Source organism: Clarias gariepinus, chromosome 3, assembly GCF_024256425.1.
Source record: "Clarias gariepinus isolate MV-2021 ecotype Netherlands chromosome 3, CGAR_prim_01v2, whole genome shotgun sequence".
Lineage (NCBI taxonomy): Eukaryota > Metazoa > Chordata > Actinopteri > Siluriformes > Clariidae > Clarias > Clarias gariepinus.
Genome location: NC_071102.1, coordinates 20,537,620 through 20,562,100, shown reverse-complemented (window position 1 = coordinate 20,562,100; position 24,481 = coordinate 20,537,620). Strand labels below are relative to the sequence as shown.

Here is a 24,481-nt window from a genome sequence, read left to right as displayed (position 1 = left end):
CTAAGGTTTGTTGCTAAGCAATAGAATCAGCCCATAGAGAGAGAGAGAGAGAGACTGACTGAGTGTGTGTGTGTGTGTGTGTGTGTGTGTGTGTGAGGCAGACAGAGTGACTGAGAGAGTATGACATGGGGAGAGAGGCATTAATTTATGTCTTGTGTGTGCAAAGGGAGTGTAGTAATAACATTAGCCATCTTTCGCAGAGGAGATGTTTGAATTTACACACAGGGTAAAAGAGCATTACTCGATTAATCTGCAGCGAATTTGATGCAAACAGATAGTATGTCCGACAGGCTTTCGGTAACCTTGGAAACAGGCTGAAGCCTTTTCCCTGGAGCGCAATGGAGAGCCATGGGCTCTCACATCTTAGGCTGAGGAATGTGGTCTCCTTCCAGCTAGTGTCACTCATCACAAAGATCCCATGCACTCACTCCGAAGCGTTTTCAGGGACGTCATGGCTGCATTCATGCTCAAGTAAACAAGGATCTCCGTGTCGATCCTCTCGCATAAAAGCCCCTTGTGGTTTAGTATAGATTGGAAAGTGTTGTACGTCTTGTCCATGACAACCGCTAATAATGAAAAGTAATTTGAACGTTGAGGCATGGAATGCCCAGTCATGGTGCACCCCTTCGCAAACACCAAGCGCAACCCTCGGTGCTTCCCCACACGTAGGCGATAAGTTGGCTGTCTGCCCAAGTATATTGACCAGAGCTCAAGTAGACCTTGCAAACGTTTTTATTTATTAATCCCTTCCGAGAAATCAACACTTCTTGTTTCTAAATTGGCGGTGACCTGAAGGCAGGGTTCAGTCAGAGGTGAGACAGAAAAAGTAGAGAAAGGGGGGTGGGGTGGGGTGGGGTGGGGTTGGGGGTTTGGGTGCTGGGGGGTTGTGGTAAACATAAACCAGTGAGAAAACACAACCGGATGGAGCTGGTAAACCATTTCCCATTCCAGGCAAGGATTAAAAAAAAAAAAAAAGATTTTGCCTTGCTACTCAGTAACTTCCAACGGTTTAGATAAGCTAACAAGCTCATTTTCTGTACACGTGACCGTATTGAAATCCAGTACGTCTCGTTCACATCTCGTTCACCTTTCATACCCTGGAAAACCTGCCAAGTGCAGTAATATCACATTTTTAAATGCACCCCATAAATTCTACGCTGCATGTCAGTGAGGTGGTGAGACTTTGATCAAGGTTGGAGAGAACGTCTAGAACGTCTCCTTTATTGGGTGCTTAAAACACGCTCGTGATTTCATTCTGTGATAGGGAAATATTTCACCTGTACTGTAGCAGCGCTGGAGGCCGATATGATTTTTAGATCAGGGATCTTTTAAAGTGATGCAATCAGATCAGAATGTTTTTTACGGAGATCATTTATTTAAGGAAGGAAAACAAATCTACAGTACACGCAGTGTGGGGAAACTGATCTGGATGACACATTAAATAAGCCAATTAGATAATTTCTTAACATAGAAGATGCGTAAATAAGTGAGGTGATGTCCAGATACGAGCTCATCAGTGCTGCATGTTTTTTTAAGTTACTGACTCTACTCTACAGGCCCAGGCCAAGAGGAAGAGGAACAAGGACAAGAGCGAACACGTCATCACGATGGCCGGCTTCTGTCTGGACGTCTGGAACACGAGCAGGAGAAGGCGTTGAGGTAATATATGAAGCGGTGCAGGTTTTTCTAATATGAAGACGTTGTGCTTAGGGGTTGTGGAGCTTATTGTAGTGTAGAAGAAGTGGGATTTTATCTTTGGCATGGATTTTAGATTTAAGTTCTGGAGGTTTTAATTCTTATCGATTTTATACAACCTTCTTTGAACACTTGGGTTCATTTTTTACAGACAATAAATATAATATTCTGGTGACATTTACGTTTTGCGCTTATGCCTAAAACAAAACAACAACCTGATAATCATATTGGCCTTGGGTTGAAGGAGAGATGCACAGTGCAGAGGTGAGTGTAGTAGTTCAGATATATTAGGTTAAGGTGGGTTTTTTTAGTGCCAATTAAGGGATCTTTTGTAGCATTTGGTATTTTCTTTTTTTTCATTATATTTAATTTATTCTGTTTATACTCTCTGGTTCTGTCCTTTTAAATTTGTGACCCAGACATTTCTATCTGGACTTTTTGACGCTGAGTAACACATTGAAGGCCTTAGTTTTGCTTTTTCCACGTAATGAAAGAGGGCAAATGAAAAAGTAGAAAGTTTTCTCACAAATAAAATACTGTTGTCTTGATGACTAGGTGGTAATCGCTGATCGGAGGGTATTTTGCTAGTTTTTTAGAAGGGGGTTTATGGTTAAGTCAACATGCTGACGTTACTCTCTGTCATGCATTTCCACTGATGTGATGTGATCATCAGAAATTTCCCATATTATAAAACATTGCTGTCTGAATGTGACTGGATCAATAAGGTCAACTAGTGTTACTAGTTTTTTTTCACAGTATTACTATAAAGAAATTTCCAGAGATATTAGGAAACTTGACCCCCACTATCGGCTCGATTCAATACAAGTGGGACATTGTTCAGTTTCGTATTTTCTTTTGGTCATAATGATGAAGCTCCAAAATGTCAGCGCTACAGAACAACTTTAACCATAAGACACATACTTTTGCACTGCCCAAGTTTTAATACTATAAGAAAACAATTTCCACCAGAACAAGATTTTAAAAAACTTATTCTGCAAGACAAAACCAGAAAAACTTTTACAATTTCTATCTAAATTGCACCAGAGGAATCTAATGTAAAATCTTGTTCTTCTGGACAAGACCTTGCAATAGTGCTATATTTATTTATTTTTACATATTATCATTATAATATCATTTTTACTTTTCAACAACTCTCTAAATCACTTACATTATAACATAACATAAAATTGGTTCGAATAAACCAGCTTAATATTTGATATAAATCTTCCCATGAAATAGCCTGAGAAGCTGATATGGCAATAAATCCTAATACAAACAAAAAAACAATCTTTTGGTCGTGATATATAATCTCATGACATTACAAATTCATAATTACAAATGACTTTTATCTGCTTCTGATGTGTGCACATCGATGGATCTTTGCTAATGTTTTCTGGGTTAAAATGCGCTATATTTGTGACCACTCTGTTTTTTTTTTTAACTTTTTTTTCATTTTTTAAACAATGGATGCAGTTTTTTAGCCAAAATATGCTTGGGGTTTTGTCTGGAGGACAGAAAACAGTTGGTCACTTATATTTGTTGAGGACCAGATTAAGGAAGTAAGTGAGATGGCCTCGCCTTAAGCTGTTTTAGCAGAGGTTGTTGGCACTGCTGTGAAACACCCCTTTCGCATGTGGAGAGGCAAAAAGTCACATGACCATGTACAGTATTGCATGCAAAAGTTAATTAAAAATATTAAGTGATTGAAGTGCATGATAGATATTGCACATGTCTATAACATCATCTGTTCAGTTCTGCTTTTTTTTGTTCTCCCTTCCTAGTATGATTTTTAAAGTATAAATAAATTGATGGGTATAACCCTGGGTTCCACCTTGTGAGCAATTTTTGTTGAGTGTCGCAGCCATTTACAGAGGCAGAAAATGTCGGCCTCCCCCACTGTGGAAATGTGTGGGGCTTATTTAAAAAAATCCCTGAAAAAAATTCTCAGCATGATTTTGTTCTCAGCAACTATTATAGAAACAGTCACAACAATGAGGTGGAGTCTTAGTCATAGCAAGAAGAAGCATGGTTCTGACTCAGCACCGGCTGCCCTTAGTAGGTTAATGGCTTGATGGATATATTGCCGTCGAGGTCACCTGAGAAACAGATCGTAAAAACATTTCATAGTTGTAGTGTTGTCACTCCTAGTGTATGTCTCATGCTTTCATAATTTCCAGAGAGAGTAAAGATTTGGCGGATTACTCTCAGCTGCACCCACCCTTGGTATCTGTGAGTAGCCTGAACCCTAACCTGATGGTGACCGGAGGTTCTCCCCTGGCGGGGGCCTGGCGGGGGCCTGCTGACCCCACCTCGCATCTGACTTCCCATCCCTGGCTTCCTCGCCCCGGACCCTCGTCTATGTGGCTGCCCGGTTCTCCATATGGTACGTGTTCGGCTCACACGTGTGTACAATGAATGTGTAGACATTATTCTTATACAGTAGGTCCTCGCCCTACTCAGGTTTTAAACGAGTGACCCCATTTTAAGGACTCAAAGCTTGAGGTTCTCACAAGCTGTATAATTTTCTGCACTGGTGTAGTAAATTTATCTCACTAAAAATAACCGTAAATCTTATACACATGTAGCCGCTGAATACGATAATAATCATTTTTATTCAGTGATGCCAGAGCCTCGAGGTTGAGAACCTATTGTGCACATCTATTTTTTTTTTTCCTTAAAATGGATTAAATGTGTTGTGAACACTGTAAAACTGTGATGTTGGCATTTTTCCCTCATGTTGATTTGGTTGATCTCTCAGTTTCTGCTGGCCTGCCAGGCAGCTCAGGCCTTTTTGTCTGGGCCAAGAGAAAACATTCTCAGAAACATGGCCAAATCCTACCAGCGCTTTCCCCAAAAATAACAACAACCACCACAGTCTCGGTGAAGCTTGGTGCAAGTCACATTTCTGTCTAGACTTTAATGGAAAAGTGCCAGTGTTCTTTAAGCAAGTGGCAGCAGTTGGATAGCAGTCTGTGCTGAAAACTCTGAGGTGATGTAATTGTGAGAATGGTGGCTCTCAGGTGGCTAGTGCATTCAAGATCCCTCCAGTGAGCCAGAGCAAAATAACCTTCAACCTTATCTTGCATGTAGTAAGCCTCCATAATCCCAAATCCTGTTTCTTCTGTGCTTCAGGACTAGGTGCGCCCTCTCTTCACCAGCCCCTGCCTCCAGGTTACCCCCCCACCTTACCTGGCTCCATACCCCAAGCCTACCAGTTTGCCCGGGACCCACAGACTGGACAACTTGTCGTCATTCCCACCGAACACCTTTCACACTACAGTAGGTTCTTCGTCTTCCTGCTATGACTTTGTTCAAATCGTCTTTTTATGTGTATACTCTCATAGAGTTTGGTGAAATGTTATGCTTTTTGGATTGTTCTTAAGTTTTTTTTTTTGGTATTGTTGGAAGTTTAAAGAATTGCACATGTCAGGTATAGTATAGCATCGTTTGGTCAGTCTAGGTGTAAAGGTCAAACATTTGTGGACACCTAAGTGCATTTGTGGTTTTTGATCATCCCATTCTAATTTTATTCCCCCTTTGCTCTTGTAATAACCTTCACTCTTTTGGGAAGGCTTTTCCCCAGATTTTAGAGCGTGGCTTTAGGGGTTTGTGTTTGTCCAGCCGCACTGGGGCACAGTCGTCGTTCCAGTTCATCCCAAAGGTGTTGAGCAGTGTTAAAGTCAGGGCTTTGTGAAGGACAAGCAAGTCCTTCCGCTCTCACCTTGGTAAACCCTGTTATAAAAATCATAAACCTCGCTTTGTGTACGCCGGCATCTGAGTGTGTGAGGGTCAGGTGTTCACAAACAGTTGGCCATCACAGTTAAATGCACAGAACAGAACAGGCCTGGTGGGTCAGAATCTAAATAAAATCACGACCAGAATCTGGATAAACTGCAGGAAGATGTACATCCTTATTAGGATATTTATTCACTGGAAGCTTAGCATAGTGTGTGCACTGCTAATGTCTCCTTTTTTTCCTGCAGCGGCAGAGATGTTGGAGCGTGGCCCCCCGCTGTGGCCAGCCATGTACCCGCCAGCAGGCAGCTCTCTGCAGCACGCCCACCAGCTGCAGCTTCTCTCGCACCAGCAGCTCGTTCGCCAACAGGAGCTCTACATGATTCAGCAGCAGGCTGCCCAGGTCATGGAGCTACAGAGGAACGCGCAGTTTGTGGTAGGAAATAAATCTCTCTTGCTGAACTTTCCAACCATGTGCCTGAGGTGTGACATACAGTACAGTGCCAAGGAGATTCTAATCATTTGTCATCTTTTCTTTTTGTTGTTGTTATCTAAGTGTTTTGGCGAGTATCCTGACTGTATTCTGCTTGTGCAGGAGAGACTAAAAGAACAGCGGGCTGACATGGAGGACAAAGCGGAGAAGAGAGTTGGAGAGGGCGCCAAAGCCAGTCTCTCAAGTGTACCTGCCTCTGTCCTGCACTCGCGCAAGCCTCCTCCTCGTTCCCCAACCCCTTCTACCTCCCATAAGAAGGCGGTGACACCTCTAGCGGTCACACCACTGCCCTCTCCAGTCACTTCCCTTAAGTCAGAAGATAGACCCAAAGTGGAGAGCACACTTCCTCAGCAGTCTTACTCACACCCATCTACCCCAGCCCCACAGCCGCTCAGTCCTGCCTCCGCCTTGTCACCTCCCCCTTCCCCTATCCACCCTAAACAGGAGTCTGTGGAGGTGTCTGACAAAGAGGAGCTTGATGTGCATAAACAAGTATCTGCTTCTTTCCCATCTATATATCCTGGTACGTACATTGTGTTTTCACCGTACCATAATGCAGTGTCTTGCTTAAGTGGGTAATTAATCAACTTTGTCAGTTTTGCGCTTACTGCTACCCATGGTGGTTTAATGGAATTATTTTTACTAGCATATAATATCCTGATGATAAGAATTCGCTTTTAAAATGAAACATGAGAGCTGAGGGCAGTTCTGCTAGGCTCTCTCTTTTCTTCAATTTTTTTTTTTCTTTAGAGAGAGGGGGTGGTGTTTGGGTGGAAAGGGGGGGTTCGCATTTGGTTTTGGACAGGAACTGGGCTGAAAACCCACACTGGATGGCAATCAAAGGCAGAGTGCCATTCTTCATGTCAGTATGTGCAGCCTAGAGGGGTCTTAATGAGTAGGCTGCAGATATCCCTACATATGGGATTACCAGCTGCCACTCCACTCAGATGGAGACTTCTTGCGAGAGCAGCACTTTTGTGTCTGTTTCCCCTGGTGTTTCCTCTTTAAAATGCTTGGTACATGGAGTGAATATATTTATGCAATCTCTGCAGTGTGAACGTATGAGCATGCATGCATGTATTAGACCTCGGGGGCGGGGGTGTATACATAAGGGCCTTTGGAATGCTTGTACTGGGACCATTTGGCTCATGAAAGTTTCATAAAGCAGAAAGAGCGTGTGGGATGATTAATCATTTTGTCACTGTGTCATGGAGAACCGAGGCCCTCTGCTCCTTGCATAAGCACTTTGAGTCTCTCAGACTGCTTTCTCCTTTTTGTTTTGTTTTGACAGAAATTCCTCCAGGCTACCCCTACCAATCAATAACGGCATCATTCAGCAGCCATTACCCATACCTTCTTCAGCCAGCCACAGCTGCTGATGCAGAAGGCCTGGCTCCAGCTGTGCCGCTGCAGGCCGAAGGCTCGAAGCGTTTAGGTGGCCCGGCCGGTGTAAAACCCAGCCACATGTGCTCTCCGGTGGTGGCAGAGGCTCTGCAGGGATCCAGGGAGTCCAAGCACGTAGAGGAGAGTGTTGTACCATTCAAGGAGGAACCAGGCCTGGAAAACAGCAAGGACGTTTTGAGTCAGGATGGTATTGCACAATCTATCCACTCTACTGGCCCCATTTCCAACCAGGGCTCGTGCACTCCTGTTGAAGCAGAAGCCTGCTCTGGAGCTGCAGTCTCACCAATGCCCGAGGAGGATGAAGTAGAACAAGATGACAAGGAAGATCTATTCTCCTCTGCTCAACAAGAGTTGTACCTAAGATCAGGATCAGACCTGGATAGGAGCCCTGCAGCAGAAGTTTCAAAGAGCTCTCTCAACTTGCCAGAGGCGGCGTACACATCCTCCTCAGATTACACTGATAGACTCAGCATTCCCATAGACTGCAGCATTCGTCATTCCTCAGACTCACCTTTAGTTCACACAGAGAGGATAATTCCTGCATCCATCCTCAAGGAACCCATGCTTCACACTCCAGACCTGGAATCAACACTCAGAGATATACCGCATCCATGCGCCACTCCACCTGTGCTTCTGCCTGCCCCTGTGCCAGTAGCCATCCAATCTGAGGACCCCATGGCAGGCATGCTGGCACTGCTAACAGCTAGTGAGCTTCCCCAATCTGGTGCCCTTACCACCATGGCTGTGATGCCCCCCACCAGGATGGTGCATTGCCCAGGGATCAGTCTTTTGGAGTCCACTGCAGCTGAGGGCATGGCCCTGCTTAGCCAAATGGCCGAGCTAGAGATGCAGAGGCACCAGAGAGACTCCATGCAGGGTAAGGCTTGAAACTGTCAAAATGCAAAATATTGGTAATATTTCAATGCCCTGGAAGCACTGATCAGTTTGAAGGGAAGGGAAAGAAAGGGGGGGACGCACATATTTGTTCATATTGAAGTTGAAAATGCACTGTGTGGAACACAGCAGGACAGCTTTCTGCTCTGATGAATGAGCAGTGCACTCACTAGAACAGAGGTTGGCAACCTTTCACAACTTGCAGCCCACACAAACGACCACAAAAGGTCGTACAACCCACCACAGGTCGAGAATCTGCCCGAATGTTAAAAATCTTATCTGTTGTAGCTTTAAATAGACTCTGGTAATTGGTCAAAGTATGCTTGTACAACCGTGTGGGCTGATGCACCTTCACAAAGACATCTCGTTGATAAGAGGAAAGAGCATTAGTCAGATTAGATCTTGTATTTGATTAATATATATATTTTTTACAGATGAGGAAGAAAATCAATTCGGTCACATATTGCGATTCATTCATGTATCGTCACACTGAGTTCAAAATACATATATATTTAAAAATTAATTTCTAATTTAGATATGTTTGTGTTAGAGGTGGTAATATATATATATATATATAAAATGTGTGTGTGTATAAAAAAGAAAAAGAAAAAAGGATACTTACAGAATCACTATATAAACCGAATCGGGTACCTAGGTATCGGCATATCGTATCGACTGGTACCTGGTGATTTTCATCGTTAATATTTATTGTGTCAGTATTAATTAACAATGCACAAAGATGAGATATAAATCTTTTTTCATAATAATTTGTCATTTATCTGGAAGGTAAAAAAAAAAATTAATTACAGTAACAATGTTTTCAAGTCGGAAAAATCCCTTCTAACGACCATTTTACAGATAAGTAACTGTGAACCCATCTCAGATCAAGTTAGTCATGCCCCTCCATTACATACCGTGTTTATTTAGGCGTCTTCACACCTGACGCTCTTGTTCGAGACCTAAGGAGTATCTTCTCTGTTGTAGATTTCAAGTAGCAAATGTTTATATTGATTTGTTTTTGTACGTGCAGGCATAATGCACTGTGGATTAGAGAGTCTCCTCGAGGCTGGGAGGCAAGTCCTCCTGGAAGCCATCGAACGCCAGCCTCAGGTCAGCATCTGTCTCCCCAGAGAGCTCAACCCAAACAAGAAGTACAGCTGGAGACAGAAGAAAGACGAACCTGTATGCATTTCATTCTCTCATTCTTCCTTCAGGCTCATCAGGCTTGCTTTTATTCATGTTTAGGGCCTTGGCCTCACTCTTTTTTTCTCAGACATCCTCAGAGAGTGGCATTTTATAAAAATATCCTGTGTGTTTGTGTTTGAGTTTTTAAAGTGTGTTGGCATGATGATTTTTGCTTTAAAGCATTTGATGCTCACTTGAGTGATTTTATAAAACGATACACAATGTTTTTGTGCATGCTAAAATAATGTCATTGCTTCTCATGTTATTTGTGCATTACTGATCTTTTGCCAGGGATATTCAGCGTTTAGAATCGGGGTAGTGAAATAAAGTTAAGCCCTGGTTGGAATTATAGCTCGCCTTTTTTTAAATTCTTTTAGATGTTCTCTAAATCCTCTCTGGATGGTATTGATGCGATGGAGGTGGACTATCGTGTGAGACTGGCTGAGCTGCAGCGGTGTTATAAAGACAAGCAGAGAGAGCTGATCAGGCTACAGAGACGGAGAGACAAAGTGTAAGTCTCCCAGTTAAGCCGCATCATGATTAGCATAGTGTACGCTTATGTATCAGCCTTGGTCATAGTGTTCTTGCTCTGTCGCGCTACTCCATAAGCAATAATTCGTTGTTATTGGTGTCGGGATATGAAGTGTGATCATATGGTCATGTTGACTTTATTATAGAGAGAAGCAGCAGATGCAGCAACAACAGCTTCAGCAGCAGCAGGAGGAAAGAAACAGGAACCTGGCCAGGAGAGGCCCCGGTCGGCCCCGGAAGCGCAAGCATGGCCTGTGTGCTCTGTCTCCGCCTTTAGGCAAGCTGGACGCCAAGTGCGGAAGGTAAGTGTGGTGCGCATAAAACCGATGCGGACCTGCAGTCAGGATGCAGCACTGAGCCGTCGTGCCTGCAGGTAAACACTGTGCTGTTTTCCAGACTGGCCCAGAGCTTACAGTATTCAGAAGACTCTGAGAGTGGGGAAGTGTTGAGGAAGCGTTTCCGCAGCTCCACACGCGAGGAGGACGAGGATGAGGACATGGATGTCGGTATTTTAAAGGCAAAGAATAGAAGCAAGAGTTGGAACGATCCAGAAGCCTGCTCCAGTTACTCTCACGAGGTGCGTGGCCTGCGCGGCGATGTTGCAGCTTTCATCTTTTAAATACGCGGTTATTTGTTGAATCGTCAACTGATCTAATTAATAATTGTGCTTTCTAATAGGTGCATAAAGCAGGCAGTAAGAAGATCCAAGTAAGTGAGCAAGAGCAGTTGGCTTCAAAGCTCGACAAGGCCTTGTCTCTTACTAAGCTCGGTAAATCGAACAAGACCTCATGTAAGTTTGTGGACGGTTCTTCAGCAAAGTCCAGAACTCCCTCTGGGAGCCGGCTGTCTCTGCTCCCAGACATGAGTGTGAGAAACAAGATGGCAAAACCTAAGCTGTCCAAAGAGCTTGGTTTCTTTCACAAATCCTCCAAAGGAGGTAAAAGCAAAATGTCGAACAAATTAAAGTCTTCAGACTCGAGCCTTAAGGGAAAAGGCCAGAGGAAAGCTTCTAACTCTCCAGTGAGGTCAGAGATCAGCAGCTACTCCAACAGTGAGTGACATGTTTATAATGATATAATGATAAGATTAATCTTAAGAGGTGTGTTTTAATTGTATATTTTTTTTATTAAAAAAGATAAATGGATGGATATATATATATATATATATATATATATATATATATATATATATATACACACACACACACACACACACAAAAGTGAGTCAAAAATTATCTGTACTTTGGGTGTAGAATTAATTTTAATGAACATTTAGAAAAAAAGACACAATTTTTCATCTCCTTGCTTTTCATTACAATTTGTCCATCTGCCAACAAGCTTTGACTATAGTGAGGAGCTCTAACACTTCAGAGTGTCAACAGTGTGGACAGACATGTGTGGACGTGCATCATCACGTGAGATCACGAAACCCTCGGATAGCGGTCCTCTGTGTTTAATCCGAAGTTTAGTCTTCAGCTCTTCAATAAGCGTCTCATTGTAACGAGCACTGTTGATTGTTGAACCTTTTTCCTGATAATGTTCCAATACTTCTGGCCCTTTGAAGAATCCCAAAAAACTGATGAATTGATGAATTTTCCAGAATATGGTTGACTTTTGAACTTTTTCTCGGTTAGTGATTGAGGATGTTTCTGTTCCAGCCTCTGCCTTTTACTCTCAGACTCGTCGTGATGAATCCGTGTCTCGTCTCCAGTAATGATTCTCTTTAATAAACTTTCACATGCCTTAGAGTATCGCTCCACATTTAGTTTGCAGATACTTGAACACTCCTGTTTCAGCACCAGGTACACCCTCAGACCACAAAGAAAAAGATAATCACTGCTCTTCATTTGTGCAAATCACATGCGGGACGTCCATTTTTGTTTGCACAGCAGTAAGCGGTGAGACGGGAGACTTGAGCAGAAAACGCTGATAAGACGCAGGTGCAGGCCAGCAGAAGGTTTAATATAACTGCAGTGCGGATAATTTTTGACTCACCTTCATATGTAGTCATGGAATGCTTTTGTTTTGTGTGTTTTGATTTGTTTTATTGCGGTTGGTAATATTTGCACTGAATTGAACTAAAAGTCCTAAGCGCTGTGATATGCTTGTAACACAGACACAGATTCAGAAGAGGACTCTATGAAGGATGGCTGGCCGCCCCATGGCATGATGGGTAAATCGGGACCCTGTGCACAGATCCCAGGCCATTACAGCACTCCTTCCAAGAAGAAGCGGCCGTCATCCAAGAGAACCTCTGCGTCATCATCATCCTCGTCGTCCTGTCTCAAGTCGAAACAGGGGGTGAAAGAAAGAAAACAGAAGCACTTTGCTTTATTACTCCAAGAAGCAGGAGTCAGCTCTTCTGAGGACTCATTTGACCAAGGTTACTGAAAAAAAAAACCTTCGCTATGCACACAATTGCCTTCATGCCTCGTGAGCTGCTTGTTCATGCCACGCCTATCAGTGTAAATTTTTTTCCGAAGAAGCCATAAATACAATAGTTATAAAAGAGTTCTGCTACCTCATCTCCTGCCCTGTATGCTTGTATATAATATTTGTCGACTCTTTTTGGAGTCTTTTTTTCTTTCTTTTTTACAACATGGTTGCCTTTTATGACTCTGTCTTGCCGTTTGAGGCATCTGTAGCATTGTGCATTAAAACTTGTGTGGCTGTGTGGAAAATGTCTCATAATTGTATTTTGCAGTTTGGTACCCAAGCTTTATTAAACATGTTGGTTTTTAATTTTTACTCAATGTCTGTCTTTCGCTACATCTAGAACAGTAGACTGCAATTTGCTATTCATTCCTAAGTTCCTGTTCTTCAAATATCCCTTTTCACAGTAACGGCTCAAACCTGGCGGGGAAAAATGTCTGAAGCAAGCAGATTAAATCTTGCACCAAGAAGAGTGTGCAGGGGGTTTCATAAAAAAAAAATTTTTTTAAACCCAAACAAATCTTGATGAAATGCTGGGGGGAAATTTGCTTTGTAGTCTTAATTGCTTTATTGTTTTGTTTTTTTTGCTCTATTTCTTCTGACTGATTGAAAGGTTATATACCCATTTACAGACAAACCCACTAGTTGTCCCCTGTGTCTGCATGTTTACGATGGGGATATTTGGATAACGGGGTGCTCTCTGTTTTACTAAAAATGAATAACCTAGCCCGTGTAGACTGCCGGCTCTCTCCCTGCAGCTGCTTGGCCACCCCTCCACCTCTGACCCCCTTCTCCTCCCCATGATGCTTTTAAATGTCTTTCGGTCTGTGCGTTTGCTTGTCCTGCTGCAACACACACACAAAAAAAAAGAGAGAGAGAAGCCAAGCACTTGGCTTGGACTAGGGCAGCCAGCTGTGCAACGTGAGGTCACTATCCATGACACCTGAGCCATGGGCAATGTTCTGTAAGTAGGACGCCACCCTCTTTTTATTTGATTTTTTTTAAACTGCCGTGACTTCTCGATTAATAGTTTCTAACTAATTTGTGCTTGCTTATGTTGCTCTTCTTATTTGTTTTTTAACAAGGTCAGGAAAATAAAAAGGAGGGGAAAAAATTCATGTTTAACACATTCTCACAAGTTTACCTTTAATCGTGTGCCCAGAAGCCATGGTTAATGTTCCTTTAAACCAAACCAAGTCCTGGTTGCTTAGCTGTGTGTTAATTTAGTGCTCGTTTTATTTCTTTTTATTCGGTGGCTCTACTGCTGCACTCTACAATTGATTGATTGCTTAAAAAGTGGGTTAATGCACCACGCCTGCTACACGATTGGAATTTTGGAGCACGGCATGTGTGCTATAGGAACACTTCATGGTAATTGACTCTAGACAACACTTATCTTTAACTCCACGAAACCTCAACCAGCACAAAATGTATCCCACCCCCGTGTGTGTGAGGCTGCGGAGGCCAGGTTAAGGCAGCATAATATTTCTCACCGAACATCTTTATTTCTGTTTTTTATGGTGTAAGTGTAGATCCCAGGGTTAGGAGGGAGTGAAAAAGGGGGATGTAACCATGGCTTAGTCGGGTAACAGCACAGGCTCCTCTCTGTCCCTAAACAAGTGAGGCCCAGAGCAACTACAAAGCGCCAGGAGCCATGGAGGTCTGCCCTCACAGAGCCTGCTTTCTATGCCCAGCCTGCTTCTGCCCGTGCACATCGTCTGCTTGCCTTTGCTGTGTTACATGTTTCAGCTCTTACTGCTGTCTTCAGGCATGTACTTGTGTCTTTCTAACCCTGTTTTATGTCCACATTGTAACAAGCCAAAGGTCCTTGTTTGTCTGCTTTAAAACTCATGTGCTTTCCATCATGTTAATAAGCTCACGCCTGCAGTCAGCCTAACCACTCTGGAGCATCATGTTTCGTCCTGTGTCCGTGTGCGTCTACTAATGCGTCCGTTTCCCTCCCGAGTGGTGGGGGCGGGGTCAGCGAAACTGGGTACCTGCTGTCTTGTAGTCAGTCCTTTAAAGAGATCTTTCTTCAACAGCTGAAAGGGTCATGCACAATTGATGACTTTCTTCACCGGCCTATCTGCCAGTAACCCACATCTAGCTTTCAGCATTACAAGTTTGCTCCTGTTTTCATTATTTTATTTTATTTTTTCAGCAACAGGATACCGTTTCTCGATTTATTTTTATTTTTTTCCACATTTTTAGTGGAAAACGCTCAGCGTTAACAGCCCACGTTAGTTTGAAGAAAGCTAGTCTGTAAGTTAATCCTGTTACGCGGAGTGAAAGCTGTTCACAAGATGCTGCTCTCTCCCAGCCTGGTACTCCATAAAGCCACGCTTTGTCATTCACCAGTAAGCTCTTACAGTAGTGAGAGAGTGAGTGAGTGGGCGTTTCTATGTTTTCAAGAAAAACACATCAAAGCAAGGTCATCCGTGGCGTATAGCGCGGCTGATGAGAAACGCGGTATTCACATTGATAAATCACAGTGATGGGCGAGATCATAAATGAATGGCCGTGGGTTTGGCGTTCGCAGGAATGCGCGTCTTCCCAATGGTTTTACAGCCAGCCAGAGATTACTGGGAAAAAAAAGGAAATCTGTGGTTTGAAAGCCATCCTTTAAAATTTCAGATTAAATGAGGCTACTTGATTGCATGGTACACCGTAACTGATGTTTTCTGTGCAGGCTACTGTAATCTTTCTAGTTTGGTATAATTACTAAAAATGACTGATGTGTTTAACGCTTCTCCTTTCATTGTAAACAGAGTACTTTACTGAAAGGGATGATTCCGAGGACGAGGACGACGACGAAGAGGACTATGACCATGACCTGGATGAGATTAATGGCCTGTGCTCTTCCTCGCTAGAGGAAAGTGGGTTGGGTCTCCTTGCTCGCTTTGCTGCTAGCGCCATCCCTAGCCCCATTACCTCTGGCCCTTTGTCCCTTGTTCAGCTGGAGGCCAAGCAGAAAGCCAAGAAAAAAGAGGAGAGGCAGAGTCTGCTAGGTGAGCATATGTCACCCTATTACATTTTACGCATGGCTCAAAGTTGTTTTTGTTTCTTTCTATTAAAAACCATTTTAATTCTAATGATCAAAACTGATATGAGATCATTAAAATATTCCTTGTAGGCTGTTTGTAAATCAAAAATGATGCACAGTCCTGGTTGCAAAAAAAAAAAAAAAAAAAAAAGATTCCTAATAAAGTATCAACCTGATAAGACGATATAATTGGGTATAATCTATTAGGGATTTTATCTAGGTATCAGATTGAAATTAGTGAAAATGTTCTCCATTTATTGTTATGGATTAACACTAAAAGACTTGGCGTCCTGTCAGTGGCTAAATGATGCTAAGCAGCGGCGGCGGCCCATCCTACAACGTCCAGCCGCATATTCATCTCTCAGAGAAGCTCAGAGTGAGATTAAAGCCAAAGAAGCCTGACGAGGCTTACACTTATATCAGTTGATTCAGTATCTGCTTATATATATATATATATATATATATATATATATAAATATAATTAGATTAGATTTAACGATGCAGTGATACTCAAATAGTGTTAGCTATTTTTTAACATAAAAGATTCAAAATGTTACAGTAATACCGACACCAAACGCTTGCACCTCATATCTGCGCTGGTGACCAAAAGTATTGGGACAAAAGTGAAATTTTGTGTTTTAATGATGTTTTAACATTTTTAATGTAATGAAAATCAAGATAATAAGAATGAATTGTTATTTTATGCAATGAGAAATGCCTAGACAACAATCAGTATTAAGTATAAAGTCCTATATTCTTTCAAACATGTTTTATCCAAAGAATCAAAAAGACGCCTGCAATAATCTAGTGTCACTTGCTTAATCCACACCTGCTTGATCACTTCCTGGAGATCATGTAGAGAAGATGGGTTTTTTTGTTTTTTTTTGACTGCTCCTGCCTTTTTCTTCATCGTCCAACAGTTTTTGTCGGGTTCATGCCTGGAGATGACCCCGGCCACAGCTACAGAAGCTCAATACCATCCTCACATAGCCAGTTTTTCATTTAATTGGCACACATGTGCTGGAACTAACTAGGGAAATCACCCTGCTTTTTGCACAGGGGGAAATATAATGCATGGTATATGTTGTCTTAATACGTTCGACTGTCGCTGTGCGTTTAATTTCGTTCTGATTAGATGTAAAGTGTGCAGATATTCAGCCAGGTTTATACTATATGTGAATTGCAGTCACATTTTCGTTGCATGTGATCTTATCCACTATGGTGCAGTAGTTTACTACTTTGGAGTTTTTGAGGCTGATGATTGGATGGTAATTCAGAATTTTCTCACCCAGGTACAGAGTTTGAGTTCACAGACTCGGAGAGTGACATTAAGATCCGGAAGTTCCCATCTCTGCTGCATGGTAAGAGATCTGCGCCCGAGCTCCCTCTGCTTCCCCCAGCCAGCGTCATGCGTGAGGACTCCAGCCCTGGCAAACGTGGCCGTAAGCCCAAATCCCAAACCAAGCTCAGCTTGAGCTTCTCGGCCGAAGGCAGCGACGAAGAACGCTGGATCCGTCGCAGGAGCGAGCGCATTTTCCTCCATGATGCCGCCCAGGCTAAACCCAGCTCCCCTTCTAAAACTGCATTGCCCAAACCGGTTCGTGGGCCCAAGGCACCTCTGCATGGCTCCAAGGACATCCCTAAACCCAGGGAGGTGAAAACACTGGGAAAGGTGGGTGCTGGTTTATTGATGCACGCTAAGTGTACCGCAAAGCAGCAGTGCTGTGAGTGTCTCGTTATTGGGCACGAAAAGACAACTGAAACTTGCCAGGCTACAATTACCAGCCATCATTGTCCCTCCCTCTGTGTCCTCCCTCACCCTTTTAATAGTGCACTGAGCGGAGTAACCCATTAACACTGATTTCTCACTTTGATCCTCTGCAGTAGGATGAGATGCTATGTCCTGTCATGTGGTTGTGTGTGTGTGACTTTTCTGGACGTGCTTTCTCAAAACTCCTGACATCATGTGTGTTGCAGAAGAAGAGGTTGAAAGAGCTTCCCTTGTGTCTGCCGCCGCTGTCCAGCACTCCATCAGAGAGCGGCGCATCGCTCGCCGTCAGCTCTGGACGCAAGAGCAAGATTAAGCCCAAAGCCAGAGAGGTAAGAACCATCTGACTGCATTCCTAATAAGATGGTAATGATGATAAACGCAAAACCCTTTCCCTTCCAAGTGGTCCCCTACCACCACCACCACCACCACCATCATTAAATTCATCCCAGTACCAGCCTTGATGTGTTTTATGACTCATGCAGCATTAGGCAGCGTTTCCTTTTTTTTTTTTTTTTTTTTTTAAGTGCAAAGAGAAGATCGGCAGATGATAAATATTTGAAAGGAAGAGCCATTTTGTGATGCACTTGTTGTTGACGGGGTGGGTTTAGAGAGCAAGAGGGGAGGGTGGGACCTCGGAGACGGGGATTTGAACAATTTCACCTGGCAGACTGCAGGCTCCTTCTGTGGCCTGCTGGGAAATGGCTTGTATTTGAATGAGCCTGGCCAGGCGTGACCTGCTGTACACGGCTGCTCCGAGTATCCACTGTGAGCAAAATGACAGAGAAGACAAGCAGCCTAATTAGACTGCTCACTCACATGCAGAATCTCTATCTCTTTATTTCTATACATTAAAAAAAAAACACACACATGCAAGCTGTGTTTGAATATTTGATTGATCAGTTTTTTGTTTTATGTAAAACTACATTTTTAAGGAGATGTACAAGGATGATTGTCCATCCCTGGTTGTTTTGGCATTTAAAAAAAAAAAGGGCAGAGAATCCAGAATCAAGTCATCATCTGCATGGGTTCCTTATGATCAGGCACACGGCCTACATTACTGGAATGAAACATACAGTGGTTAGAAGTTAATAATTTGACTTGTCTTAATAACTGGACTCTGTGAGAGCAGGTTCGAGGCAAAGGCGGCGCTGTGAGCAAGCTGATGGAGAGCATGGCTGCTGATGAGGACTTCGAGCCGAACCAGGACAGTAGCTTCTCTGAGGACGAGAACCCCCGTCTGAGCACTGAAAGACCCTGTACCCCTGGTGAGCGCACGCACACGCACACACGCACGCACACCCACACGCACACACACACGCTGGTTCTCAGAGTCCCTGTTCACACTTAACACATTAATGACCTTCTTGGGTCACCAGTGGGCTACAGCTCTTTAAAGGGATAGTTCCGATTTTTTTAATTTTATTATTTAATTCTGTCTTGAATTGAAATGAATATTTGTACTTCACACTAGATCTTGGTCAATATTCATTTTCCTGTTTAAGGGCCAAATTCTACAATAATCGTTCCATCCAACAAATAAAAAATCATTCCAAAGTTCAGCTGAGACTCGAACGTTTGCACAGTCCCACTTAGATAGATCGAGTTGGGATATTTCTGGGTTACGGCGTATTTAGTAGATTAAACTGAATTAGAATTTTTTTACTTATTAAAAATAATATATATATATATATATATATATATATATATATATATATATACTTCCTTGGAAAGTACCCCTGGGGTCTCGTGCCAGTACGTGAATGTCTGATTCAGATCAGAGTCCAATCAGATTTCGGCAGCCGTTCATTATTATGTACTTTGATTTAAAACAGACTTTTAAAAAATCTGAACTATCCCTTTAAGGGGAAAAAAATTCATTTGAGCTGCTGTACAATCGGAGACGATCTGTAAAGCCTGGAGCATCATTACATTTGTAGCGTGAATAGCAGTGCGTTCCTGACGTTCATTAAAAGTCTCTGTCGTCCCATTCATGGTTTTTATGCAGAAGCACGCTACTATCCAGGCACACCGTTATAAAGCATATAATGGGTTCATTTTTCTTTGGGTGTTTTGCATACATTATATTCATTAAACCTGTATTTTTATCATGCACTGCCAGCCTCTTGAGATCTCCTCTTCCATCTGTGCTGCTTCGTACCGTCCTCAATAAACGCTCTCCCCATTACTGGATACATGTATTCTGTTTGTCTCGCTGAATTGGGCTGCTCATTGACACAGCTATTCTTTATTTATGGTAATATACGTATGTAATAATAATAATAATAATAATAATTCGAGACATTTAAGGCCATTAGTTTTTCAATACGGCTTCATTAAGAAATATGGTCTTATGTTACTTTTGAGTGCTACTAATGATTTTGCAATAATGCTTTTGATGTTAGGCTTTAAATAATGTATAGGGTTTGGAAGTGCTAGATTGAAATGCGCAGTACACGCGCAGAAGAATTATTGTACATTTGGATGGTATTTGTCATGCAAAATCGGTCAAACACAAATGGTTGAAAAGCGAGCGAATAAGCCAGTCATTTGGATCTGTTGCACAAGCACACGGTCAAGCTTCAGTACAGGTGACATGTTTATATACTGTACGCAGTCTGGCCAAAAAAACTAAGGTGGCATTTCCGATGGGTCAAATTCTTGGGCTGCATCAGGTAAAGAAAGCACCTAAAGAGATTTAAAGTGACTGGGTCTGGGTTAAGAACTCAACATGTTATCGAAACCTGGTGCTGGACCATCAACTCTGTAAATAAATAAATAAATAAATAAATGAATGAAGATGACTTAAACACTTGGTGAAGTTGCAGCGTAAAAAAAAGTCAACAGTAAAAACCATAGTTTAATAGTGAATGTAAGGGCTTTAAATTCATTCAACTACATAATCACAGTATGATGTGCAGTGAAATTCTTTGTGACCATAAAAAGAAATTAAGACAATGAGAATAGAAAAGAATGTAAAATATAAAATCTACAATACTCTATAAAGTAATCTGGTACAATAAAATAAAGTACAAAGTAAAAATATGTAAAAAAAAAAAAAAAAAAAATGTAAAAAGTATGAACTGTGTGTGCGATGTGCGAGCAGCAGCAGTTTGATGTCATGTTGTGTGAGATGAAATGATGAGCACCAGTGGTATCGTCCATCTTTAAAGTGCAATAGTGCAACAGCCGTCCCCATTTATGTGCAAAACTGAATGAACAGCTGCTTCTCAGAAATAAATCTCTAACATTCACCTGATTTTCATACGCACACAATGTAATGGTGATGAGAACCCACAGGATTGGGACTAAACATCTGTGTGTCCATAAGAAAATCACTTGTTATTGAGACTCATCAGAGAAAGAGGCTTCAGTTTGCTAAAGCGATGGATGAAGGTCATGTGACCGGACGAGTCCAGACTGACCCTATTCCAGAGTGATGGGCGTGTCAGGGTGAGAAGGGAAGCACATGAAGCGATGCTCCCATCATGCATAGTGTCCACTGTACAAGCCTCTGGAGACAGTGTTATGATCTGGGGTTGATCAGTTACTCAAGTCTAGACTCAGTAACGTTATGGGGCAATAAAATGAAGTCAGCTGACCACCTGAATGTATCGAATCACCAGGTTATCACATCTATGGAGGGTTTTTTCTTCTCTGGTGACACAGAAATATTCCAGCACTCTGTGTTTCTGGGAGCATAAGGAATCATTTTCACACATGATCTGGCCAACACATTGTGTTACGTCAAAGCCGAAGGTGACAGATTGAAATCTCAGTCTGTGTGACTGTTATATAGTCAAAAATATGTTGTATATTTAATCCTTCCTCATCTACGGTGTGTGAGGACCCGGGTGAATGTTAGAGGTGCGTTTCTAAGAAGCAGCTGTTCATCGAGTTTTGCAATGCAAATCCTTACACCACTTCTGTTTTTGTTTTATTTTTTTCCCTATTCCTCTTTTTTTTTTCATTTGAGATCTCATTAGAGGAACGAACGTTGCACAAAATGTCCCACCACAAATAAATATAAGGTATGTTTCACCAACCACTCTGAGCTTGCAATCATTTAATTAGGAAATGACGTCCAGTTTCATTTTAACACTTTGTTAGAGCTTTTACCTTTGGTAAGTATCCGGTGTGCACAAATTCAAATAATCAGTTCTGAACAGCTGTCGGTCTATGTTGTCCACCCTAAGTCTAGACTAAGCTCTTTGCCCTACACGCCTTCCTTGCAAGCTTTTTATCGACACGCTTCTGTTTAATCGCCTTTCACGACTAAATCTCTGTTCCTTTTCTTAATCGTCAAAAAAATAAATAACGGCTTTGAGTGACAGGGAGGCAGGAGTCATTTCACGCCCTCACTTGTTTTAATCCAGCATTAAAATCGTCACAAATTGCATTTGGGGGGCGTAGCGGTCGTGGTAATGTGCATCATTGAATGTTATCGCGAATGGACTTTACCTGGAGGACAGGACAGGACAGTGCTCGGGTTGGATGAGACCGTTTGCTCTGGTTGAATAATTGATGCTTTGTACAGAGACACGTCTTTGCTTACTTTTTGCCATTGTGTTTGCAGCCCCTCGTAACTGTGTGCTTAATAAGGATGAGCTTCAGGATGGATTGCGTGTCCTGATCCCTATGGATGACAAGCTGCTGTACGCCGGCCACGTCAACACCGTCCACTCGCCCGACATGTAAGAGCTCAAACCCTTCCCTTTTTTTTTTTTTCATTTTTCATTTCCCTCTCTTTGACTTTGTTCCATTTAGCCTCTTTACTCTGTGGTTTTGTCCTACAAGTGTTGGGTTACTGATGAATTAGCTCTGGTGTAAAATGCTTACCGAACCATTTTCTGCCGGTGAAATAAGGCTGAGTGAACAAAAAACAAAAAATATGTAAGTAGTGTACAGTGGTATTAAAACTTTCTCTTCAAGGGCTCGCCCTTCTGTGTCGCTCCCTTTTGTTACGCGGCCTTTTGTGCAAATCAGTAAATAAGGTGCAGCATACTGAGCAGCAAGGCGTCGTCTCAAAGTGTCCTCTGTTTAGAGCCAATCATTTATAGAGACAAACGAGACGGAGAGAGATTTAAACGTCTTGTTGAAGGAGCTTTAATGAGAGATGCTCTGTGCATTTCCCTTCTGTCAGTGTGTTTGAGTTGGATTAAAGCACAAGCTGTGATAATGCGTCAGACAAATAAGTACATCAGCCGTAAAGTCTAGGTTATGTCTCATTTAACGAATAATCAATTATTCTTTTAATCAATAAGCGAAAAGCAACTACTGTGTTTTAATTTTTTTATTATTTCTCTTCTTGTAAGTGAAGACATGTTGCTTGTATTTTATATTAAAGCTCAGAGGGAATGCATTACAAAACAGGGTGCGATTTAGGATCTGTGGACGCAGGTCTGTTTTTGGGTTGCGTCAGGGCTTTAAATGGAAGCCCGAAAGAAGGGACCGCAGTGACGCCGCGTAGGGGGAACTTATACAGTTTGAAAACCAGCCATGCAGTTGCATTCGGGATTAGCCGCCGGGTTCGGGGGGCGCGACCTTCAAGACAGACCTTCCAGGAGAGAGTTGAAGTAGTTTCAGTCTTGAAATGGGAAAGGGACTGAATCAGCACCTGAGCGCTGGCGAATCCCTGAATCTCATTCTTATGTTGTTGTTGCTATAGTAACGCTAGATGGTTCACAGATTCTTAAATGAGAGAGGCTTTTCAGAAGGCTAACAATGAACATTTTTTTTAAAAAGTGTGCATCGAAAACATGTACAGTATGGTGATGTTTGTGATCGTCCATGTAACAAGCTGTTTCTTTCCAACAGCCAAAACTATGTCTTTGGAAACTTGAGACGTTTGCACTTTTGGGTTTTCCTTAATTTTTTTTCTATTTCCTTATTCAACAACAGATCTATAAGTGTGAACAGAAAAATAGCTTGTCTTGCAGATGTTCCAGAACATTAAAGCATTCATGTGTGGCAATTCCTGTATCGCCACACTGACTTCAGTTTTCGTACATTTATTTTTTATTTAGCCTCGCTCCGCCAGGGTCGGTGTTCGATTCCCGCCTCGGGTCTGTGTGCATGGAGTTTGCATGTTCTTCCTATGCTTGGTGGGTTTCCATCGGGTACTCGGGTTTCTTCCTTCCATCCAAAGACATGCAGGATAGGTGAATCCAGCAATGGATTGGCACCCCATCCAGGGTGTAACCCGCCTAGTGCCCCCCCCTGTTCCCTGGGACGGGCGCCACGCCTCCCACAACCCTGTACAGGATATGAGCGGTGTGGAGAATGAGAGAGTAAGAGTAATTTTTTAATTTGAGGCAGATGGTCTTAAATGCTTTAAAGTTTTCATCATTAAGTAGATTCTTACACTGGGTTAGGAGGGTACTAACTAGAAGTACCATCTGTTGGGAAGAATTGTATTTGCGTATTAATTTATTTATTCGTTCATTTATTTAATTGGTGGGACTGGTGGGGTTAACCCAAATACCTAGGAAATAGATAGGTCTTTAGTCATGGCTTAAAGACTGCCAGTGACTCAACTGTAGAAGTAGTTCATTCTAGAAGCTTGAACAGAAAACAGTCTCAGATGGACGTCTTCCTGTGCTCTGGGGCATGTTCATGTTCACCTCTTTAAGTTCCAGTGCAGGAAAATTCTAACGCTAAAGCGAGCACGATGGGTGTCTGTGCGCATACTTTTGGCTATATTTCCTCCAAATTTGACCTCTTATGGAATTGATCGCTCTGCGAAGATGACGACGTTTGCATTAGAAACATATAAACATGTTAATGTTATTTATTTACAGCAGTGTTTTAGAGTCAAAAGCAGCTCTTTAAGATGTGGAGTGATGGGAATGAGGGAGGAACGGGATGTTGGGTTTCCAGTCATGTGTGTCAGAGGAGCCAGTTTGTGAACATATGTTTGGGAATGGGTTATTCAGTTCTGCTGGTGTGTGTGTACTCGTGCACTGTGTCATTCTCTCTCTCTCTCTCTCGCTGTCACAGTTTTCGTATGGTGCTAAAATGATTCTGCTCTGTGTTGGAGGGAAAATAGCTTTTGTGCAAGGCTGTGTTTGATTTCAGGCTTTTAGCTGCACTCTTCAAAGAATATGGTTTGTACTACCATGAGGACTGCTTGTGGAAGATTTAATATCTGTTGCAAGAGAGAGAGAGAGAAAGCATTCTGGACGAGTCCTGGAGGTGTGTGTGTCTGCGTGTGTACGGTTTCTGTTTCAATTTCTATTCTCGCGCCCGCATTCGTTAACTCTATTCAACGTCAAGGTGCGAATAATCTGACCTTCACATCC

The 24,481-nt window shown here is 42.4% G+C and overlaps 1 protein-coding gene across 2 annotated transcripts in view; it reads left to right on the top strand.

Annotated features, from left to right (window-relative positions):
* tnrc18 (trinucleotide repeat containing 18) overlaps positions 1-24,481 on the top strand; it is a 66,862-nt gene that overhangs the window by 31,301 nt on the left and 11,080 nt on the right. For both annotated transcript variants that reach the window (XM_053493480.1, XM_053493479.1), the window contains 17 exons: positions 1,557-1,659; positions 3,873-4,078; positions 4,828-4,974; positions 5,679-5,866; positions 6,026-6,446; positions 7,215-8,204; positions 9,252-9,403; positions 9,784-9,917; positions 10,084-10,239; positions 10,334-10,514; positions 10,616-10,988; positions 12,053-12,319; positions 15,138-15,377; positions 16,705-17,084; positions 17,390-17,512; positions 18,313-18,448; positions 21,757-21,874. In XM_053493480.1, the coding sequence (XP_053349455.1) occupies positions 1,557-1,659; positions 3,873-4,078; positions 4,828-4,974; positions 5,679-5,866; positions 6,026-6,446; positions 7,215-8,204; positions 9,252-9,403; positions 9,784-9,917; positions 10,084-10,239; positions 10,334-10,514; positions 10,616-10,988; positions 12,053-12,319; positions 15,138-15,377; positions 16,705-17,084; positions 17,390-17,512; positions 18,313-18,448; positions 21,757-21,874 (4,315 nt within the window). The remainder of the gene's footprint in view (positions 1-1,556; positions 1,660-3,872; positions 4,079-4,827; positions 4,975-5,678; positions 5,867-6,025; positions 6,447-7,214; positions 8,205-9,251; positions 9,404-9,783; positions 9,918-10,083; positions 10,240-10,333; positions 10,515-10,615; positions 10,989-12,052; positions 12,320-15,137; positions 15,378-16,704; positions 17,085-17,389; positions 17,513-18,312; positions 18,449-21,756; positions 21,875-24,481) is intronic.